Raw genomic sequence first — 23213 nt, 5'->3', positions numbered from 1 at the left:
CTGCAACCCTTCAGGTTTCCTCAGCTCACCGTCATGCAACATTTTCTCCTCCCATTACAAAAATCTTCATCGTCTGAAACTCCTCCTGCTCCTGATCCTCACAGTTTCTCGCTGACATTGACAGAGACATTTTTGGAAGAGATCATTTTTAATAGGAACAAGTTCCTAACAAGGATAGATCACAGCAAAGCATTCCTCAAACATGTTCATTTAAGTGCTGTATGTTTATCCCAGTACAGCTTTGTATGACTCACAGTTCAAAACGATCCTTCTGATACTGACTCTCCACTCAGTTTCTTCTGACTGAAGGTTTGGACAGGTGGGTGGGGCTGCTGTGCCTGAGATACATAAAGATGCTGTTACTCTCGCTTTAATTTGAAAATCCAGCACTGAAACAGGAGAAGCTGAAGCTCTGACAGACTCTCCTCTCACTCACAGGGGAGGCTTCAGATCAAAACTCAAAGCTTAAACACAAAACAATGTTCAGAAAGTTGAATTAAAGGGCATCAGGGCCTGTTATTGATTACTGACTGATGTGTGATTAATCAGACTGTGGATCAAATGACTGGAGGTGTGAAGAGATCGTGATGGAGGACTTTCCTTTTTGCTAAAGCATATAGTTAGGGCTGGACCAGGTGACCCTGAATCCTCCCTTAGTTATGCTGCAATAGACGTAGGCTGCCGGGGATTCCCATGATGCACTGGGTGTTTCTTCTTCACTCACTATGTGTTAGCAGACCTCTCTGCATTGAATCATATCTGTTATTAACCTCTGTCTCTCTTCCACAGCATGTCTTTTATCCTGTCTTCCTTCTCTCACCCCAACCAATCACAGCAGATGGCCCCGCCCCTCCCTGAGCCTGGTTCTGCCGGAGGTTTCTTCCTGTTAAAAGGGAGTTTTTCCTTCCCACTGTCGCCAAAGTGCTTGCTCATAGGGGGTCATATGATTGTTGGGTTTTTCTTTGTATCTATTATTGTAGGGTCTACATTACAATACTCTCCACTCCACCTAACTGTTGTAGCAAACGGGTGGAGTGGAGAGAGTGTGGACCCAAATGCAAACACTGGCAATGGACTTGAAAACACACCTTTTGTTGAGGCAGAACAAACACAGCGCAGTACGATGACTACACTGACATCATCCTGTAAACAGGAAGGAAACTAGAAACAAGTATAAACAACTTTAAAACCTTGAGATGTAAAAACTGAAAAACAGGAAATGCGCTGAAATACGTAGATGATCTGGCAACAAACAGAGGAACACAAGGGCTTAAACACACAACTGACCCCTCTGAAGGGAAGCAAAACTGAAAAGTAAAACAGGAAACGTGAGGCAGGCACTCGAGACTGTCAAAGTAAAACAGGAAACATGAGACAACTTAACTGGATCAGACATGACACAAGGAACTCAGGGGAAGCACAGAGACAGGAATGTAGAGACTAGAAACTAAATAACAATGAAATCAAAGACTGTTCATAATTCACACAAAATGCTGGTCACAGACCCCGGACCATGACGAATAAGGACTGATAAAGGTCTGAAGGAGCTCTGATGGGCTCCTGCAGGGCCCAGTGTGAAGATGCTCCTTTGACATTTACAGCAGACAGCAGGAAATAAGAATAAATAACATAAAAGCTGCAGGAAGTCCAAATCAGAGCTGAAGAAGAACAAACCACAGGGAACTTTTCTGTTGAGCCTCGTTTCCAAACTACCGTCCTACCTGTGCTCATCACCTGTCTGAGTGATCACTGCTCTCGGTCAGCTGATCAGTTACTGGAAATGAACCAGTACATTTTTCTGAGCTACTTGAGTAAACAGAGAGAGAGAAAGAGAAAGGCTGACTTTGTCTACTGAGTGGGAGTCTGCCTGCAGGAGCTGCCACAAGATTTTATCAAGCTTAAGTCAAACATCCCAGGAAGTCTAACACCACGTCACCTTCATCAGCATTAACCTCTTCATCTTCTCATGTCGGTCTCAGCAGCTCAACAGCAGATCAAACTCTGCCGTGGTTCATCTGCAGGTTTATGACTCAGCTCACAGGACAGCTGTTTATATTTAGAGTGAGAAGACGTGTGTTTCCACCTGGAAAAGCCAGGAACTGAGCGATGACAGTGCTGCACAGTTTAAAGCTTGCTGAGGCTGTTGTTATGCTGTTGTTAAGTGGACTGACTCAGAGGTCAAAGGTCAGTACTGCAAGGTAATAGGTACCTAATGTGAATCTTCCGTGATTGGAGCAGAATACAGTGCGTCTAAAGGGGTGGGGGCGGAGCCACAGAGACCCACGAGTCTCAGGTGTTCTGATCTGTGACAGCCTGCAGCTGCTCTGAGCTCAGGTGTTCACAGGAAGTGAATCAAGTGCTACTGAGGTCAACACACACACACACACACAGAAACACACACAAAAAAACACTACAGCATGAAACCGTGACATCAGTGAGAGGACAGCTGATGTCACCAGCACCGGGCAGAGAGCATGCTGGGAAACATCTCCTCGCTGTGCTAAGTGGAGCGGAGGACAAGCTGATTGTTTCCAGAGATAAACAAGTCCTGCAGACAAACAAGAGCTCACAGCTGAGCTCTGCAGGTTTGACTTAAGGACACAGTTCAAAGCACAGCAGAGTTACTCAGGTGTCAACAAAGGGTCCTACGTCTGCTTCAAACTTAGATTCACACAGGCCCCGACGCTTCAGTTCACATTTATTTGAACAACAAGATGAACAGACACAGAGAGAGGTGACACAAACAGCCAAGAACAGACAGGTCAGCAGAACGAGGTCAGTGACTCCATCGTCTGTGCTGATGATGCAGAGATTCATGAAGCAGAGCTCAGAGGTTGGTGATGTTCATACCTCAGAGCTGTGGACCACGCCTGAATACCATCAACATGAGCACAGCTCATCCACAAACAGCAGAGCATCATCATCATCACTTTTATTCATAAAGCACAGTGCTGTAGATTTGAACTAAATAATAAAATTACATAAGATATAAATAAATGCTAAATAAAATAATTAAATAAATCACACAAAAAAAATTCCATCTCAGTTGACTAAGAACAATTTTCTCTAAAACCTTGGAAAGTAAAGGCATCTTGGAAACAGGCCTATAATTAGCTAAGACTGTGTGAAGGTTTCCTAAGCAGCGGCTGCATGTTTGAAATGTGCAGAAACCAGAGGACAGACTGCCCTGGAGCAGCTGAAGCTGAAAGACTGACACAGTGGACACAACAACAACAACAACAACAACAAGAACAAACAAGAACAAGAACAAGAACAACAACAACAACAACAAGAACAAACAAGAACAAGAACAACAACAACAACAACAACAACAAACAAGAACAAGATCAAGAACAAACAAGAACAAGAACAAGAAAAACAACAAGAACAACAACAAACAAGAACAACAACAACAACAAACAAGAACAAGAACAAGAACAAGAACAACAACAACAACAAACAAGAACAAGAACAAGAAAAAGAACAACAACAAGAACAACAACAAACAAGAACAACAACAACAACAAACAAGAACAAGAACAACAACAACAACAAGAACAAGAACAAGAACAAGAACAACAACAAACAAGAACAAGAACAAGAACAAGAAAAAGAACAACAACAACAACAACAACAAACAAGAACAAGAACAAGAACAACAACAAACAAGAACAACAAGAACAACAAGAACAAGAACAACAACAACAAACAAGAACAACAACAACAACAAACAACAACAACAACAAACAAGAACAAGAACACGAACAAGAACAAGAACAAGAACAAGAACAAACAAGAACAAGAACAAGAACAAGAACAAACAAGAACAACAACAACAAACAACAACAACAACAAACAAGAACAACAACAACAACAAACAAGAACAACAAGAACAAACAAGAACAACAACAACAACAACAACAACAACAACAAACAACAACAACAACAAACAAGAACAACAACAACAAACAAGAACAAGAACAACAACAACAACAACAACAACAACAACAAACAAGAACAAGAACAAGAACAAACAAGAACAACAACAAACAAGAACAACAACAACAACAACAACAAACAACAACAACAACAAACAAGAACAACAACAACAACAAACAAGAACAACAACAACAAACAAGAACAAGAACAACAACAACAACAACAAACAAGAACAGGAATGAGAACTGTGAAGTGCTTCCTGCTTCCTGTCACAGATTCCCACTGTGAACTCGCCGTGGTCTCCACCTACAGACAAAGAAGAACTGATAGGGCTTCAGTGTGTTTAGTGCTTGTCAGTGTGAATTGTTAAATATTGTCATTTTTATGTTTGCCATTTGTACATTGTTTTAATTCTGTGAAAGGAATTCTTTCTGTCCTCCCCTCCCCAGATTCTTGAGGTTCTAGGTGGGGGGCTGTAGGGCTGTAGTCTTTTATCATCCTTGTGCTTTTGATGTAAGCTTCCTGCGTTTACGACCCTTTGGTCAGCAGGAGGTCTAACACACACACACACACACACACATTCTCACATAACACACATACAGTGTCTTGTCTTTGTAACCAAGGGGGGTTACGTGGGGAAGGTACGTGTTGTAAACTATTGTTTATTGTGTGAACGTTGTCAATAAAAGGGAGCGAGAGGGGGCAGTCGGAAAGGTCATTTTGTGATGTGCTAAGGTACCGACAAGCCTCCCTTGCAAGTAAAAAGATCGATCGCTGTTGCCTTGTCTTTCTTTCATGGGAATAAGTTCTGGGATCAGCGGGGTCTGACTTAGACCCAACAGTGCTTTAAACGCATTTCTGTATAATAAGCTGTGCTGTAACAACACCTGTGACAGGTCTGCAGCTGAAGCTGGAGGCTGCACGGTGACGCAGGACCTCGTCTTATCCGGATACCTTCAAGGTTAAGCTCGGGGCTTCTGGACTGTGAAGGTGGTTCCTTTCTTAACATGGCGATTTACTGATGTTTCCATCACCACCTGCTGACCAATCAGTTCTCCAGAAAATATTGTTGCCATTCCTGAAAGATCCCTCACAGCTCTGTGAAGAGTCGGAGGCTGTTTTTTACTAGTGTGATGTTTTAATAAATAATAATTATTATTTCTGTCCAGTGAGCAGCATGAATCTCTGCTCCTGAAACAGGTCCGCTGCACCGGCTGAGCTCAGATTTGAACCTTTACTGTCAAACAGCAGCGAGTCTGCAGCTGAGAGTGCGCAAAGCTGCGAGGGGAGGCTGTGCAGCCGGCGCCTTAGAAACCAACAGCAGCTCTGAGCGCGCTCAGTGATGAAACCGTTAACCAGAGTTAAAAGGTTTGTTGTGATTAACTGAAGAACTTTTACTGCTATATTTTCATGATCTTTAGAGACTTTTGATAACGTGTGGAGCAGGTGGAGGATCGTTTCTGTGGAGGAGGGGTCATGTGACCTGTGAAATGCCCCTTTGTGATTGGTCAGATGCTGGGTTGGAGATCATCATATACTTCAGGAGAACTTACACCCTGCACTAACCATCAATGGTGCTGCTGTGGAGAGAGTAAGCAGCATGGAGAGCATCCTCACAGCTGCTTCTCTTCCCTCTCTCCAGGACATCTACTGCACCCACCTCACCCAGAAAGCCCTCTGCATCACAGGTGACTCCACCCATTCATCCAACAGCTTCTTCGGTTTGCTGCGATGAGGAAGGAGACTGAAGAGCCTCCCGGCTAGAAAAAGCAGACTGAGAGACTTCGTCCATCAGGCTGTCAGGATGCTGGAGTCTCTCCCTGCTCTCACACATGAAATCTAGACCTGCATCCACCTCTTCCCTCTGACCCCCCAAACATGCAAACTCTGAACCACCACCACCCTTCACTGACTGCCCCACACCATGTGCACACAAACTCTTGGATTGTGTTGGACTCTATAAGATTTTTACTTTTTTATCTTTATGTTGTTTAGTGTCACACTGAGGGCCGTGGTAGCATTGCAATTTCAAATTGATCTGTCCTTGCGGTTTCTGACAATAAAGCTGACTTTGGCTACGTTCACTCTGCAGGTCTTAATGCTCAATTTTTTGATCAAATCTGATTTTTTGTCTGCTCGTTCACACTACAAATAAAATGCGACAGCAAACGTGCTCTAGTGTGAACGCTCAAAGCGGCCGCATGCGCAAAAGACGGCGTCACACACAACGCGCTCTGTTTAGACCCAGAGCAACAGTGTTGTTTGACTGATGGCCTTAATATAAAGACTTATTTACGTTTCCCAGTTTCCTTTAAGTTATAAAGTTATTTTGTTATCTACATTTGGCCTAATAATGATCCTTATTGCTGTTTTAGAGGAGCGGTGCTTCAAAGGATAGCTGCAGATTTCTGTCAGAATCTGCAGATTATACAGAACAAATAAAATGTTCACATTTCTCCAACGTTGTTCCCAACAGTTTCACCGGATGGAAGCGTTCACGATGTCTTCTCCGGCGCTGATAATTGCGTCTGTCTTGTGTCAGTGACGTAAAAGACAGATTTAATGCAACATGACCATCAAACAGCAGCTTTCTAAAACATCAGATATGTATCAGATTCAGTACCACATACGAAAGTGACCCAGATCGGATTTGAGAATTGGATTTGATTGGCTTTCTCCTGCAGTGTGAACGTAGCCGTAGTCTTTAACACCAAAATCTGAGCTCAGACTCTGACACATTTCAGCTTCTCCGTGAACCACGATCCCGACGCCTCGCTGACCTGCTGGAAACTGTTTTTAAACAGGATGTAGGACCTGATGCTTCCAGCTTCAGCATCGCTAATCTGTCATTGTGTGTTTTGCTCAGTGTTCAAACCTTTGGTGTGACTGCAAGTTTCAGATTATTGACTGTTAGAACGTCTGGATGAAAAGCACAACACCAGCATGAGCACACACACACACACACACACACGCACACACACACACACGTACACACACACACACACGCACACACACACACACACGTACACACGCACACGTACACACACACACACACACGCACACACACACACACGTACACACACACACACACGCACACACACACACACACGTACACACGCACACGTACACACACACACACACACACACACGCACACACACGCGCGCACGCACGTACACACACACACACACACGCACGTACACACACACACACACACACGCACGTACACACACACACACACACGCACGTACACACACACACACACACACGCACACACACACACACACGCACGTACACACACACACACATGTACACACACACACACGCACGTACACACACACACGCACGTACACACACACACACACACGCACGTACACACAGACACACACACACACACGCACACACACACACGCACACACACACACGTACACACGCACGTACACACGCACACACACACACGTACACACAGACACACACACACGCACACACACACACGTACACACACGCGCACACGCACGTACACACACACATGCACGTACAGTCAGTGTAACATCAGGTGACAGTTTCAGAGGTTTGGCATTTCAGAGTGTCCTGCTTCAGCCTAAAGGTTGCAGTTCGGGGTGACACACACACACGCACACACACACACGTACACACGCACGTACACACAGACACACACACACACGCACACACACACACACACACACACGCACACACACACACGTACACACACGCACGCACGTACACACACACACACACACACACGCACACACGCACAGTCAGTGTAACATCTGGTGACAGTTTCAGAGGTTTGGCATTTCAGCGTCCTGCTTCAGCCTAAAGGTTGCAGTTCGGGGTGACACACACACACGCACACACACACACGTACACACGCACGTACACACACACACACACACACACGCACACACGCACAGTCAGTGTAACATCTGGTGACAGTATCAGAGGTTTGGCATTTCAGCGTCCTGCTTCAGCCTAAAGGTTGCAGTTCGGGGTGACACACACACACGCACACACACACACGTACACACGCACGTACACACACACACACACACACACGCACACACGCACAGTCAGTGTAACATCTGGTGACAGTTTCAGAGGTTTGGCATTTCAGCGTCCTGCTTCAGCCTAAAGGTTGCAGTTCGGGGTGACACACACACACGCACACACACACACGTACACACGCACGTACACACAGACGCACACACACACGCACACACACACACACACACACGCACACACACACACGTACACACACGCACGCACGTACACACACACACACACACACGCACACACGCACAGTCAGTGTAACATCTGGTGACAGTTTCAGAGGTTTGGCATTTCAGCGTCCTGCTTCAGCCTAAAGGTTGCAGTTTGGCGTGACACACACGCACGCACACACACACACGCACACACACACACGTACACACACACACGCACACGCACGCACACACACACACACACGTACACACACACACACACACACACACGCACACACACACACGCACACACACACGCACACACACACACGTACACACACACACGCACACACACACACGCACACACACACGCACACACGCACAGTCAGTGTAACATCTGGTGACAGTTTCAGAGGTTTGGCATTTCAGCGTCCTGCTTCAGCCTAAAGGTTGCAGTTTGGCGTGACACACACGCACACCATAAGGTGGTCACCAGCTGACAGGAAGTGACATGACTTCATGTCTGGGATGCAGCTGATTAAAACGTATTGACACACATAAATAAATAAACCTTGATAGTGACGGTGTGACATCATCGGTGTCTCTAAACTCAGTCGTCACAGATTCATGTTTCCTGCTGTGTACGGGTAGGGGATTCAAGACCCTATTGGGAACACTCCCACAGGGATGACCCTCACAGATGGTCCTCATGTGTATACTCGATCTCTATAGTAGCAGCTTATCTACCACCAATTTATTCCACCACTTTTGCACCATAAATCTAAAAATGCTGTACGTGTTGGTACTAGGGATGTAAGAAATATCTCCATATTTTGTGTTGTCATACTGAATCAATGTTCAAAAGCAGCGTTTTGGTATTTTCGTTGAGAACGTCCATCCATTTATTGTTTATTTCTTATTTCTGTGTGGTGCAACCGCTAGTTGTTGGCAATTGTCACCACCTTCACTCTGATGGATCCCTGGCTAGTTTGTCAAACCAGATAAGTAGAACAGTGGATGTGTGACAAATAGTGCTAGCTCACTGATGACTGAAGAGGACAGGATGCAGCAGCAGTAAGGCAGTAAAGACTATGACACGAGCTATGCAGTCTGTAAAATCTGCACCGCCAGGGTCAAATACTCAGGTAACACGACATTTTTGCGATGTATCTAGACACCAGATCGACATAGCATCAAATGCTAACTTTAAAATGAGACAGGTGATCCTATGCAACAGACAACAGAAGAAGTTCACTTTTGGAAACTAGCAGTAATTTTAGCTCGTGCAACCAAAATAAAGCAGTCAGTACTTTATTTGCAAAGACATGTTGTGCTGTGGAGAATAAAGGATCTTGTAATATGATTTGTTATGAAGTAACAGTAGGTTAGCAGCGTTTTGACCACCAGGGGGCAACAGTGTTTTTCTTTATGACCCAGTTCCGGTAATAAAAAGATGACTGCGAGGTCAAAATAGTCTCCGTGGGTCCTTACCGCTTGGAACATCACACGATTAAAACGCCCCGTTACACCATTCCTTCCCAACTGTCACGGTTTGGCAGGGCAGACCGTGGGGATGTGGGGAAAGAGGATTTTTACTTGGATGAATCCTTTAAGCTGTTTCATTTGGATTTATTTCTGTGTGAAAGTTGCAGAGAGCATTTTTTAAATATTATTTTAAAATCAAAGTACTCAATAAGTAAGAGCTCAATGTTACATTGTTTACATATTTTTCATGTTAAACAGAAGAGTTGATTTTTCATGAACGTAGTTTTTGATTGACTTCTGATACGGCAGATGTGAACTTGTCCACGTACCCCTCAGTTTCATTTTAAGCACTTCACAGTTTCGACTGTTTACTGTGAGTTTTCCTACAATTAAATTCAGTCTTAACGTAATATCGTCTGGCTTTTAGTATTGCCTCCCCTGTACTGTCATACATGCTGCATATTCTTGCCACTACACACCCAGTGTTGCTGCTGTCGCTATCGTGTGTGCTCGCTGTTCTTTAAATAACCCGAGCCCAGTTCCTTGTATGTGCAAACATACTTTTGTCATTTTAAATTATGCAGAGCAGAGTCGATGCGGATCACCTTTTCCTTTTCTTTTCAGAGCTTAAAGAACAAATGACGATTTGAAGCAAAATGTAAACTTTTTATATTTTAAAAACTTAAAACTTCTTTTCACAAACAGTTTAAAAACAGTTTTTAAAAAGGTTAAAACATCTGACTAAAAACTTCAGTTCCATCAGTTATTGATCCTTGCTGGTGATGTCATGTGGTCACCACTTGTAGTATTTGCAGTCATGTGATCTGCCTGGCAGCAGCAGCATCCACGGTGGTTATGGGCTGCAGATCTTTCCACGGATCCTGCATCATAGACGGGCTGAAGTATTTCTGCACGGGCGCGTCTGAAGACTGAAAACAGACAGCAGTTATGACACGTTTAAAACACGTCACACACGTCTCTCACATGTCCCAGTTTGATTGAAGAACTTCGGTCACAAATCTCTCTAACGGAGGCAGCTTTGCAGGAAGTTTTGGTTTAACAGCTCTTTATTAAATCACTACATCTGCTCCTGTCTGCTCTGACCCCCCCTCCCTGAAACCTCTGCCTGTCCTCTGTCCTCAGGTGGACGACCTCCTGCTGATCATGAACCCCCCCCCAAGACAAAGAAGAGTTAGTAAATCAATCAGTGAGAAGTGTCACCTGAAATCGATCTTATTAATGATCAGGCTGACTTATGAATGACTCACGGATCATCTGTACCGATCAGGCTGCCAGTTTTGGTCCAGCCTCGGATCCTTACCTTGAAGTTCGGAGCTGAAGTCGGACTGAGGGACTGTGGCCGCCGGAAACCGTCCCCTCTGCGCCGCATCGGACCGCCGAAACCGCGCGAGCCGCTGCCGAACGCGGCCGGAGAATCTCCGAACCCCCGGGAACCGTTTCCGAACCCGGCTGGAGATCCGTCTCTGTATCCTCGATTAGAACCCGGAGAGTAGCCTGGAGATCCCGGAGAGTAGGGGGAGTAGCCCCGCGAGGAGCCTCTGTATGGGGAGCGGGGGAAGCCCCAGCCGGACGGCGGTCGTGGAGCTCCGGGACTCCGCTGATGTCTGTCTGGAGCGCGGAACATGTGAGCGGGTAAAGAGCGACAAAGAGCGGGACAGGAGAATCAAACTGCTGCCACAGGACGACGAACAACACAACAAAACACCAGGAGGCCGGAACCGGAAACACAGCTTTCAGCTCCGCCCACAGACTGCAGCGCCGCTCAGCGGACCGCAGGGTGAACTGTTCATATCCGTGTAAAGCAGGGGTCTGCAATCTTTAACACCCAAAGAGCCACTTGGACCCGGTTTCCACGCAAAAGAAAACTCTGGGAGCCGCAAATACTTTGTGAAATCTAAAATGAAGATAACACTGCATATATTGTTTTTTACTTTTATGCTTTCTGTGAACAACTAAAGTAAGTAAAGTTTATGTATTAAGCGCTTTTCACAGACAGGCAGTCAGAAAGCGCTGTACACAAATATTAAAATAAACAATACAATCAACAGACATTATACACAATGTAAAAGATCAAATGTAAATAATGTAAAGAATATAAAATACGTAGATCAACAAAAGGCTTGTTTGAAAAGTTTTAACTGCTTTTTAAAAGAATCCACAGAGCAACTGTGCTGCTTATGAACTCCATGAAGTGCTACAGAGAAAATTACATTTTATTTATGTAATTAACACATTTTGAACTCTTAAAGAAATATAACCAAAGGAAAGCTGAACTAAAATGATCCAGCAAACAAAAACTGTTGTGAGCCACCCTCATATCTCCTTTGGGCTTTTGGAGCCTTGACCTGACTTTTAAAAAGTAATTGGAAAAAAAGCTCTATGCTGCTAAAAAATGAAAAATAGATATTTGCAAAATTCTGCCTAAATATGTATTTTACCTGGTTAATGTGTGTGGGGGGCGTGGTCTGCAGCGCCGCTTGGAGGCGGACGCACCTGAGCTGCACCCGCAATCACGCCTCGCCGCCTTAAAGTCTGCGCTCTCTCTGCTGTTGTGTGTCGGACTGTGAGCTGAAAAGCTACAGACGGCTGTGTGCGCACAGCAACCGTGTGAAAAGTGGTCAATAAAGAGATGCTGAAAAGCAGCGGGTCTGCCATGCAGTGAAAAAAAGGCACTGGCCATCTCTTGGATTTATGTAAGCATCTTGCATGTATTTAACACAATTGCCTCATGTTTTAAAGATAAATGTAACCATATAGTGTAAAAACTACATGATATGCAGAAAGGGTGTATTAAATTGTTCATATCATGTTCAGGTGAAGTAAGTCAGCAACGTTAAATCTCGTGAAACCACGCGTGATTTCATCTCGCGGGCTTTGGATCGTGGTTCAAAAAAGGCATCCATCTCAGTCAAGTCGAGCAGCCAACTCTACGTTTTTGGTATGTCTTGATTTTTTGAATTAATATTTACCATATTTCAGCCAAATGTAGTTAAACGTCTAGAGTGTCGCCATGTCACATGCTAAAAAAGAGCCGTTAGCTTATTTGCTGTTTTATCTGTTGTCAAAGAATTGGCGCTTTTTCATTTGAATTTGTCTTTGGCACAAGAGCCGTAATATCACATTAAACCTAATTATGAGGCACTCATAACATAATTTGGTTTTCTGTGTGAATAGATTTGCCAACTGACTCTTCAGTTACGTTGTGTATTTACTGCACCGTGGTGTTAGTGAGATTTTGGACATTGAACAGCTTTAGCTAATATCATTAGCGGCATTATGCTAGCTTACATCCCTACCCCTCCTGCCCTCACCTGCTGTCCTTTTGTTTCTGTTTTTTTTTTTTGCTGCACATTGAGAGACGACCTCTATTCTGCATTTCACCAGGAGTCAGCTGATGGATTGTGGGTTCAAGGTGTTATGGTAAGAAAGTATATTCTATTTTCGCTTAAGGTTTCTGTAACTTAATTATAATAGGTTTTGTATAATTATTAGGTGCATGCATACACCAATAGACCACCCTATTAATACAACTGAGAAATCCAAAATCTGCCTTAGGTTTAACTTATACCTGTATGTATTGTCAGAAAGGTGATTACTGGACTCACATTAATGCACACTTGAACTAAAATGAGGTTGTAACTTGTGGGTTGTTGGGTTGCAAATCAGAAACAAACATCTTTAGATTTTTTTAATCCCATAAGATCTGGAAACACAGTTTTTATTCAACAAAACATTACTGATTAACCAAGCACAGTGCCTGCTGTTATTTCAAAAATAATTTTATGTCATTTCAGATAAAATGCAGCATTCCAGTGCATCCCAAACATGCCTTTACAGTCAAGGTTTCTTACGGAGCTGAGTTTCTCTCTGACAGTCTGCTGAAAGTGTTTGCAAAGTGATCGGGGGAACAGGGCACAAAGCTAAAGGATGTAGCTGCCATGATGACAGTAAGAACTTTAAAATTCTTTAACTACAAAGTGTATATGTATTGCATTAGGTCAGTAAAAGAATTTTATGCTGCATCCATTGAAACAGTCAACTATTACCTGTGAGTACTGATTCCACTGAAAGGATGCCATAATTTTCATCATGCATTTACTTGCCCACTGAGAAAAATTTATCTTTTTTTAAAAATATATGTTCTGGAAACTATATATCCATAAAGTTGATGTCAAACAGGAATTTTTGATATTGCTTTGTAGATGCTGGTGTTGCATGTTTACTGGTTTAAAAAGTCAAGAGTTTTTGTCTGGGATCATTTTCTTCTGTGCTACTGAAAAGTTCACAAATCTCTGTTTTCTTTGCTATAATACTTTAGGATGACATTAATGCTCAAAGGGAGTCCCTCATCAAAGTGCTCCGCATCTGTGTGAAAGACAATTGCAACATCTTGGTGCAGGAGTTCATGGTGAGTGTTTTATGAGTAGATTGTGGCTTTGCAACATTTAAAAATGCATTTAGTTATCCACTTGATCCTCATTGGACTGGTTAGGACCAGTAGTCCTCTTTAATAATTTGAAGTTCACATGAGGCCTGGTAGTGAACTCGGCCGCCGGCCCTTGAGGCCCCACCCCCACCCCTGTATAAGGGGTCACATTAGTGTGAAAAAACTTTAAATTTGTCATTCTAGTGAACAAAGGAAAATCCCACCAATATTTACATTAGCTTTTGTTTGAAAAAAAAAATGACCAACTGACCAACAGCTAACCAAATTGTGGGGCTGAAAGTCTAAATTCTAACATCTTCTGAGTGACATAACCTGGATTTCTGATGGGCCGGTGTCTTTCTAACAAAAACTAATGTAAAGCATTTGAAATTATTATGTTTTTCACTCTCTCTTAGAAACTCTGTTAGACCATGAATGGCAGCATGGCAGGCCACTCTTTGGCTATAGCTATTTACTATGTTGCTTTCATTGGTTTAAATTACTCTGACATTAGAAGTGGTCGATTCAAAAGATGAGTTTAAAAAGGAATCTTAAAAAAATGTTTTGTGTTTAACCAGGACTTGACTGAGGCCACTGCACAGATTGAGAAAACCACAATGAACATCTGTCTCCAGAGGATACGCCAGGCAATGACTTTTCTGATGTTGGCATCATCATCGAGGGTATAGTAGTTCTTCAAGATCTGGATAACGTGACCTTTGCAGTAGCCATGCTGTTTGGACCTTTTTTATTCCTTCAATATGAGTTACCCATCACAGCTCTGCTACACTTTTGAGGTGATTCAAAGGGTGGTAATGGAGTTGGATGCAACTCAGCTCTCAAGAAAAGCTCACAACTAAGACAAAACTGCTCCTGCAAGGAAAGCTTACTGCTATGCATGCAAGGTGATCAGCTCTAGGTGAGAGGACATTTAAATCTCACACTTGTTCTGCTGCATTTTTGAAGCTCAATTCCAGGAACAGATCGCAGGGTTCATTTTTATGTACTCTGCAACTGCCATGAGGATGAGCCGTTTTTTTTGTTGTTGTTTGTTTTTCCTTTTGCTCTGTACAAGTTCTCTGTTTGTCTGTTTGGCAGCATTTTTAAATTTCTCTTTGTATTTTTTCTTTCTTTTACTAGTGAAGAGATGTAGCGTGAACAGTTATACAGTCTAAATATCCCATATGGGTCTTGTGAAATGGTATTTTCAGTTGAAGTAAAGAACGTTGAATATTTCTAAGTGTGCTGTTTTGAACCAGGATGTCACAGTATGATCAGTGCTGTAATTTTTGACAGTCACTGTATCAATGTTATTTTTCAGTCTCTTGAATAAAGTTTTTGACCTGCAAGTGCTAATTTCTTTAGTTATTGGGGTAAAATGGGTAATGTTAATAGGAAGGTGTTTGCCAATTCAGTAACCTAATTTAATGTTAATGGAAACTAACATTACCTCAAATTGTTTAGTTATAATTGTTTAACTGAATATTGACGTCAGAGGCCTTAAATAGAATGTTTTGTATTGTCCTGTAACATTTTTAAAAGAGTCTAATTTCTTTGCTGTGATTGATTCCAGAGAACACGGAAGAACTGACATTATTTAACTGTTGATTTATATAGATTCAGTGGAGGAGTAATGTCAGTTTAATTCTTTACCTACTTTCAATGCAGTGAAATTAGACATTTTGTTTTTAAAGGTTACTGGTGGATGCCAGCAACCATCTTGGAAAAGAACAATACAATCTGTTATAAGGCCTCCATTTGAAAATTGTGTATTTGACACTAGAATATAATAGCAAAATGTAATTTGAAGATAACATGTAGTATTTAAGTGACCAAGTAGTATTGGGTAAAAGTTATTGAATGGTGTTGGGATAAAGTGAAAAAATTGTGAAGGATTAAAATATTCCATGAGCTCAAATTACTTCATCAAAACATGTTTAAGTCACATTTTATCAACACAAATTGCACAGGTTTATTGAACATGAATAAATTGTGTTAATTTAACTCAATTGTTTAAGTTGCTGCCAAAGCAAAACATCTGTGTGCAACAAATGTCCACCATTGAATTAAGTAAATCCAACAACATATTTTTTTCAGTGTGGTACGAAGTCACTTTCATCTTTACAGGACTGTAAGCTGTCGTCTGTGAGGCGTGAGCGGTGTTTGTTTTTAACATAGTTCACGGTGGAGCTGCCGACATAATGTGGATCCAAAGATCCATAACCGGGGTCGAAAGTCTCAATAAATGCACGGCGTTTCGGCGGGTACACCGGCTTCCGCGAGTGTGACGCTTATTTTGAGCGATGAAAAAATAATAAGATATAATTTTATTTTTATATTTCAAAATCACAATAATCTTCCAATTTAGAACTTCAAGGTAAAAAAAGAACTAAACACAAATAAAATACACTTCAGCTAAATACTTCTAATTTATTTTCCCAAACCACGCAGAGCCGCAAAATAAAGTCTAAAGAGCCGCATGCAGCTCCGGAGCCGCGGGTTGCCGACCCCTGGTGTAAAGCAAAGGAAGTTTATTTATATAGCACAATTCAACAGCAAGGTGATTCAAAGTGCTTTACAGAGACATTAAAAACAAAAACGAATAAAAAGCATTTAAAATGGGATAAAAGAAGAAGAAAGGAGCAGTAGATAGAATCAAACAACAACAAACAATAAAATGTAAGTTTTGAAATTTAAGCTTAAAAGTAGAACAGTGCGGATTTGGTGCTTTATTCAAATGTAGCTGAGAACAGGTGAGTCTTCAACCTGGATTTAAATAAACTGAGTGTTTCAGCTGATCTGAGGCTTTCTGGGAGTTTGTTAGAGGGAGCTGTTGACGAGCTCATTGACTGAACCTCTGGGCAGGCCAGGTGTTAAGGGGAGGACCTGGTTAAAGATCTCACTACTGTATTCAGTTATACACCGTTTTGTGATCACTGCTGTTGACATATTTGTGTGGGCTGAGACTTCCAATGAAAACACAGTAATGGTCAGACAGGCCCACATCAGACACAGTAACCTTTGAAATGCTCAGGCCCATCAGTGGGTCAACAGTGTGTCCTCTATTATTATATTATTATACTATTAGTGTTTCACTGTTAATCACAGTGTTACTAAATAAAAGGATCTGGCTTGCATCAGTCACATGACTAACATTAACCAATGATCACCCTTGACGTCAGCGCACACTGGTTAACTGGGAACGCGCTCGCAAAGAGCATGCGCATTTCCTTGCTGCCTGATTGGTGTAGAGCTGTGAGCTGGGAGACTGGTGCGACACAGTCAACGCTGTAGCCTATAGCACACAGCAGTATCAGCTTATTATGGCCACGTTGTGTTGTGGAGACTGACGAATTGACTCAAATGAGCGTGCTGTGTGTGCAACAGCGCGACAAACATTACCTGTTACCTTTTATTAGCTGCACAGGTGTCTGGGTCATTAGCTGCTAGCTAGCTGGGTAAGGCTGTCATGTCTCAGGAACATATTTAGTTTTACAGTAAGTTACAGGGCTTTCCCTGACTTTCTGGGGGGGGCTTATATTTCACTAAAAACTATCTAATATCCTCATCAATATAATTATGAATTATTAAAAAAACACTATTTTTAAAGAAAATAATTACGATTTATATTAGATTTATATTTCAAATATGACAAAATGCTGATTTTACAGCAGCCACATGATCTCTACAGTTTAAACATTTGATCAGCTTTCTGATATGATAAACTATTTTATATTCAACACTTTATTTGTTTTATTCTTATGACTTTATTATTACAGCAGTAGGAATAAAGGGAAGGATTCTGGATCATGATGCAAACTTGTGGCTACAGTATATACAGTATACTGGAGTGTGTGTGTGTGTGTGACCATCCCTACTAATATTCCAGTTTCAGTTTCTTTCCCACAGTTTTCTAATCTTTATGTTTCCGAGCGCTGCCACCAACCTTTGCATGTTATTGTCTGACAGCTCGCGTCTCTCCTGTGGACTCGGATCCACACAGCCTGCCCTCCAACAGTGTACCAACCAGGTAAAACACACCTGATGTGTCATGGTTCTGGGTCGGTGACCCAGCGCTTTAAGTTTATTATTATCATTTTCTAGTTTATTGTTATGATTATTATTTGAGTTCTCTTCGGTCTGCCCCTGAGTCTGCGTCTGTATCTCTGTCTATGGTGTCACCCCATCTGTTTGTGAATCTGTCTGTTCAGTTCAGCGTCTTGTCTGGTTCTCTGTGTCTGAGTTTCCTGTTTTATTGTGAAGGTCTGTGTCTTTTGTGAGTGTACTCAGTTTACGTTTCCCCTGTCTCGTCAGCTGTGATTTCTCCCAGGTGTGTTCCCCTCCTGTCTCTCATCCCTTGATTACTGCCATCTGTGTATTTAAGCCCTGTGTTTCTCTGTGTCAGTGTCGCGTCGTTAACGTCTGCTCACCCTCAGATTTCACTGTGTGTTCCGTTACCCGTTATGCCTGCCTGTTAGTTTATTTTCCCCCCAGTGTAGTTGGTCTTTTGTTCAGTCTGCAACCTGCAATAAAGCTGTTTATTTTGAGTTCAACTTTGCCTCAGTGAGTCCTGCATTTTGGGTCCTTCCTTCCTGCCTGCCTGCACACAGCCATGACAGAACGACGCGACCAGTACATGGACCCAGCGGACTCATCCCGGGAGTGCGATCTCGCCCACGTCATGGCCCTAATGAAGCGGATTTCCCACACAAAGGATACGAAGGTGATGGCGATCGGATTAAACGCTATCAGAACCATCCTCGAGGGAAATCCACATCTCTGCCAAATCAAGGGATTCATGGGCTTAATGGACGAGATGCACGAAGCCCAGGAGGTTCTTCAGGCTCGGGAGCTAGCGGCCTTTGCTCGTTCGCGGTACTCCACTCCGAGGCCTCTGCAGCAACAGCAGCAGCGGACGGAGCGCGCCACGAAGCAGCGTAAGCTCCCTGCAACACAGCAGCAGCCGAACACGGAGCTTTCTGCGACCGTCCAGCAACTGTCCTCGCCAGCTGGAGGGCCCGAGGAGCCCGTCCAGCAGCTGTCCTCGTCAGCTGGAGGGCCCGAGGAGCCCGTCCAGCAGCTGTCCTCGTCAGCTGGGGGGCCCGAGGAGCCCGTCCAGCCTCCTGCTTCGCCAGCTGGAGGGCCCGAGGAGCCCGTCCAGCAACTGTCCTCGTCAGCTGGAGGGCCCGAGGAGCCCGTCCAGCAGCTGTCCTCGTCAGCTGGGGGGCCCGAGGAGCCCGTCCAGCCTCCTGCTTCGCCAGCTGGAGGGCCCGAGGAGCCCGTCCAGCAGCTGTCCTCGTCAGCTGGGGGGCCCGAGGAGCCCGTCCAGCAACTGTCCTCGTCAGCTGGGGGGCCCGAGGAGCCCGTCCAGCAACTGTCCTCGTCAGCTGGAGGGCCCGAGGAGCCCGTCCAGCAGCTGTCCTCGTCAGCTGGGGGGCCCGAGGAGCCCGTCCAGCAACTGTCCTCGTCAGCTGGAGGGCCCGAGGAGCCCGTCCAGCAGCTGTCCTCGTCAGCTGGGGGGCCCGAGGAGCCCGTCCAGCCTCCTGCTTCGCCAGCTGGGGGGCCCGAGGAGCCCGTCCAGCAACTGTCCTCGTCAGCTGGGGGGCCCGAGGAGCCCGTCCAGCCACCAGCTGCTCCACCAGCGGCCGCATCCATGCCTGCAGCAGCAGCCGCATCCACAGTTTCGTCCCCGCTGCTGCCTGCTGCAGCGCCTCTGTCTCCGGCTTCCACGCCGCCGCCGTCTGCAGCCTCGGAGTCTCCACCCACGCCGTCTGCAGCCTCGGAGTCTCCACCCACGCCGTCTGCAGCCTCCGTGTCTCCACCCACGCCGTCTGCAGCCTCCGTGTCTCCACCCATGCCGTCGCCTGGTCCAGCCTCTGCATCAGCTTCGCCGTCGTCTGGTCCAGCCTCTGCATCAGCTCCGCCTTCGCCTGGTCCAGCCTCTGCATCAGCTCCGCCTTCGCCTGGTCCAGCCTCTGCATCAGCTCCGCCTTCAGAGCCAGCTCGACCTGTTTCGCCTCGCCTCTGCCGGCCGTTTTCCGGGCCTCTGAGTTGGCGTCATGGCCTTCGGGGACGGCCCCCAGAAAGAGTTCGTCGCCGCCGCTGGCATCGCGGCCGACCTCCGGACCTGGTCAGTGGCCGCCGCTGCTTTCCAAGTGGTCGGCCTCCTGATTGGTTTTGCCTGCGCCGCCGCCGTTGCCGTGTGCACGGTCGGCCTCCAGAACTGTTTGCCCGTCACCGCCGTTGCCGTCCACTCGGCCGGCCTCCAAACCCGCCCCGCTGCCGCTGCCTTTCGCATGGTCGGCCTCCCGAAATGAACTGTGCTGGCCTTCTGACCTATCGGCCCCGAAGCCGACCTCCTGATCTACGTTTTGGACTCTGCTCCCCTGTGTGTTTTTTGGACATTTTGTTTGGTTTTCTGGGGGGGGCTCTTCTTTTGTTCTTTTTCTGGGCCCTCCTTCCTGTTCCTCCCGCCGCCCACCCTGGCTTGGTGGTCTGTTTGTTTTAGGGCTGTCGGGGGCCAGCCCTTGAGGGGGGGGTACTGTCATGGTCCTGGGTCGGTGACCCAGCGCTTTAAGTTTATTATTATCATTTTCTAGTTTATTGTTATGATTATTATTTGAGTTCTCTTCGGTCTGCCCCTGAGTCTGCGTCTGTATCTCTGTCTATGGTGTCACCCCATCTGTTTGTGAATCTGTCTGTTCAGTTCAGCGTCTTGTCTGGTTCTCTGTGTCTGAGTTTCCTGTTTTATTGTGAAGGTCTGTGTCTTTTGTGAGTGTACTCAGTTTACGTTTCCCCTGTCTCGTCAGCTGTGATTTCTCCCAGGTGTGTTCCCCTCCTGTCTCTCATCCCTTGATTACTGCCATCTGTGTATTTAAGCCCTGTGTTTCTCTGTGTCAGTGTCGCGTCGTTAACGTCTGCTCACCCTCAGATTTCACTGTGTGTTCCGTTACCCGTTATGCATTTTGGGTCCTTCCTTCCTGCCTGCCTGCACACAGCCATGACATGATGACAGTGACACAGTGTGATCATGTTAGAGTCTTGATGAATGTGTGTTGTTGTTCTTCAGTCTATGTGTCCTCGAGCACCCGCCCCTCAGACATCTCTGCACTCTGAAAACTGATTGAATGAGGCCACACTCGGCAGGTTAACTATAAACAACAATCGATTCCTGACTGATGACTCGAGTTTTAAAATGTGTCACCTCTATAAAGCTGAAAAATAAATTTGACTGCAGTCACACCATGAGGAACAAACACACTGCATAAAACTGTTTCTTCATGTTTAGAGAATTCGAAAACGACTCCAGCCTGATGATGGCAAACTCAACAAATGGCCTCAGCCTGGCTGTGTGAGGCAACGGGAGCTCGTTCCTTCTGCTGCTGTCATTCATCCACTGGTGTCAGATCCACACATGTGGATCAGTCACACCTCATAGTTATCAATATCTCTGCTTCTACTCTCGTTTTATACGAGCGCTTGTTGTTGTTATATATTTGTTGCTATGGCAACTCAATTTCCCTCTGGGATTAATAGTCTCTCTGATTCTGACTCTGTTATCCAAAAACGAATGGCCCTGACTCAGTATAACACCAACCCATCAATCATTCGATCTGATCTACTTACTGTGCAGCTTTTAAATGCAGAAACATTAAAAAAGATTAAAACGCTGAAACGCTGGTTTCTAACCGGAGCTCTTCAGTGGGGTAGAAGCATACAAGCAGGCAGCTCACTCTGTTAGTGAGATCTTTATGAAGTGAAGCACGGGACCCACGTCCTCGCCGTTTACTAACGGAGTGCTTCAGCGACTTTTAAAATGTTAGGCTGTTGTAATGAGCAGGTTTGTCCTCTGGGTGGTGCTCTCGTTGTTCGGGTGCAGGGGTGAGTTCAGAAACAGCACAGGCTCATAAAGCCCGTTCCTATCCAAGACCTGCCTGCTGATAACATCCTCCAGTCCTGTGACGATGAGGAGCGACTGCAGCAGGTGTCTGGTGATGAAGACCTGATATCACAGAGCCTGATTTTTCTCCCAAACGTTGGTGCTCCACATGTGGTCCCCACAGTCACCTGTTCACAGGTGTCATCTGTCATCCTCTCCTTCAATGCAGCCTTAAACCAAATGTGCAGTGAATCCGTGACGGCAGAGCTCACTGATTCTGTTCTAACAGACTGAGCATGTGCGCAGCAGCACTGACCTCAAACATGAGATTCACTCTTTGATGCATGGCGAGCTCTCAGGCCTGAGTCTGCTTAGAAAGGAGTGCAGAGGTCTCGCCGAGGCTCAGGGATTAAAGCTGGCACCGTGTAATCTGAGACGCGCTGCAGCCCACCTGCACACTTCACACACTCTTCACCAGAACTGGGAAGTAACAAAGTACAAATACTTACTGTACTCAAGTAGAGTTCTCAGGTATCTGTTCTTGAGTAATTTTTCCTGAATACTTGTTACTTTTTTAAACTAGTAGCTGTACTTTCTACTCCTTACCAGAGGAGGGTCGAGTATCCAAAAATTGTACTCAAGAGTAGCGTCACTTTAAAATATTACTACTCAAGTAACAGTGACAGGTAGTTGGTGAAAAGACTACTCAAGTACTGAGTAACTGGTTGTAATGTCTGATTTTTTTTTAAATAACAAACAAAAATAAATAAAAATACAAATAGTATTTTCAAGAAGAACATACGTAAAAACATCCAGATTAAGTTTTTCACAACCTAAAGCTTTTATAACCAATAGCTACAGTAAATGACATACAGTGGCTTACAAAAGTATTCGGTCCCCTAATGTTTCCACATTTTGTCACATTACAGCCACAAACATGAATCAATGTTATTGGACTTCCACGTGAAAGACCAACACAAAGTGGTGAACACGTGAGAAGTGGAACGAAAATCATACATGATTCCAAACATTTTTTACAAATAAATAACTGCAAAGTGCCCTGGCTTTATGTTTAGGGTCGTTGTCCTGCTGGAAGCTGAACCTCCGCCCCAGTCTCAAGTCTTTTGCAGACTCCAAGAGGTTTTCTTCCAAGATTGTCCTGTATTTGGCTCCATCCATCTTCCCATCAACTCTGACCAGCTTCCCTGTCCCTGCTGAAGAGAAGCCCCCCCAGAGCATGATGCT

At 44.7% G+C, this 23213-nt stretch overlaps 1 protein-coding gene and 1 long non-coding RNA gene across 3 annotated transcripts; one reads left to right on the top strand and one right to left on the bottom strand.

Moving 5' to 3' along the window:
• Window positions 1-10092: 10092 nt before the first annotated feature.
• On the bottom strand, window positions 10093-11401 carry mplkip (M-phase specific PLK1 interacting protein). Its single transcript, XM_087831764.1, has 2 exons — window positions 10964-11401; window positions 10093-10571 (listed from the first exon to the last, which is right to left on the bottom strand). The coding sequence occupies exons 1-2, from the start codon at window positions 11285-11287 to the stop codon at window positions 10458-10460; spliced, it is 438 nt and encodes a 145-aa protein (XP_087687890.1). The 5' UTR covers window positions 11288-11401; the 3' UTR covers window positions 10093-10457.
• A 1104-nt stretch (window positions 11402-12505) lies between these two features.
• On the top strand, window positions 12506-15498 carry LOC148097206 (uncharacterized). Of its 2 annotated transcripts, XR_015716775.1 has the most exons (5): window positions 12510-12601; window positions 13022-13083; window positions 13458-13610; window positions 13982-14071; window positions 14668-15498. It is a non-coding gene; the product is annotated as an uncharacterized LOC148097206 (long non-coding RNA). The 2 variants fall into 2 exon arrangements; XR_015716774.1 differs by having other exon boundaries at window positions 12506-13083.
• Window positions 15499-23213: the final 7715 nt, after the last annotated feature.

The sequence above is a fragment of the Neolamprologus brichardi genome, chromosome 18, assembly GCF_056152115.1.
Source record: "Neolamprologus brichardi isolate AB-2024 chromosome 18, ASM5615211v1, whole genome shotgun sequence".
In the NCBI taxonomy this organism is placed as follows: domain Eukaryota; kingdom Metazoa; phylum Chordata; class Actinopteri; order Cichliformes; family Cichlidae; genus Neolamprologus; species Neolamprologus brichardi.
This window is presented reverse-complemented; position numbering and strand designations above follow the sequence as displayed.

What these genes read in the sequence shown, in the direction of transcription:
- mplkip (XM_087831764.1), bottom strand. Translation starts at nt 11,287, where the DNA reads ATGTTCCGCGCTCCAGACAGACATCAGCGGAGTCCCGGAGCTCCACGA. An exon ending in CTTCAGCTCCGAACTTCAAG is followed by an intron (nt 10,572 to 10,963) that starts GTAAGGATCCGA and finishes GTCTGTTTTCAG; the next exon opens with TCTTCAGACGCGCCCGTGCA.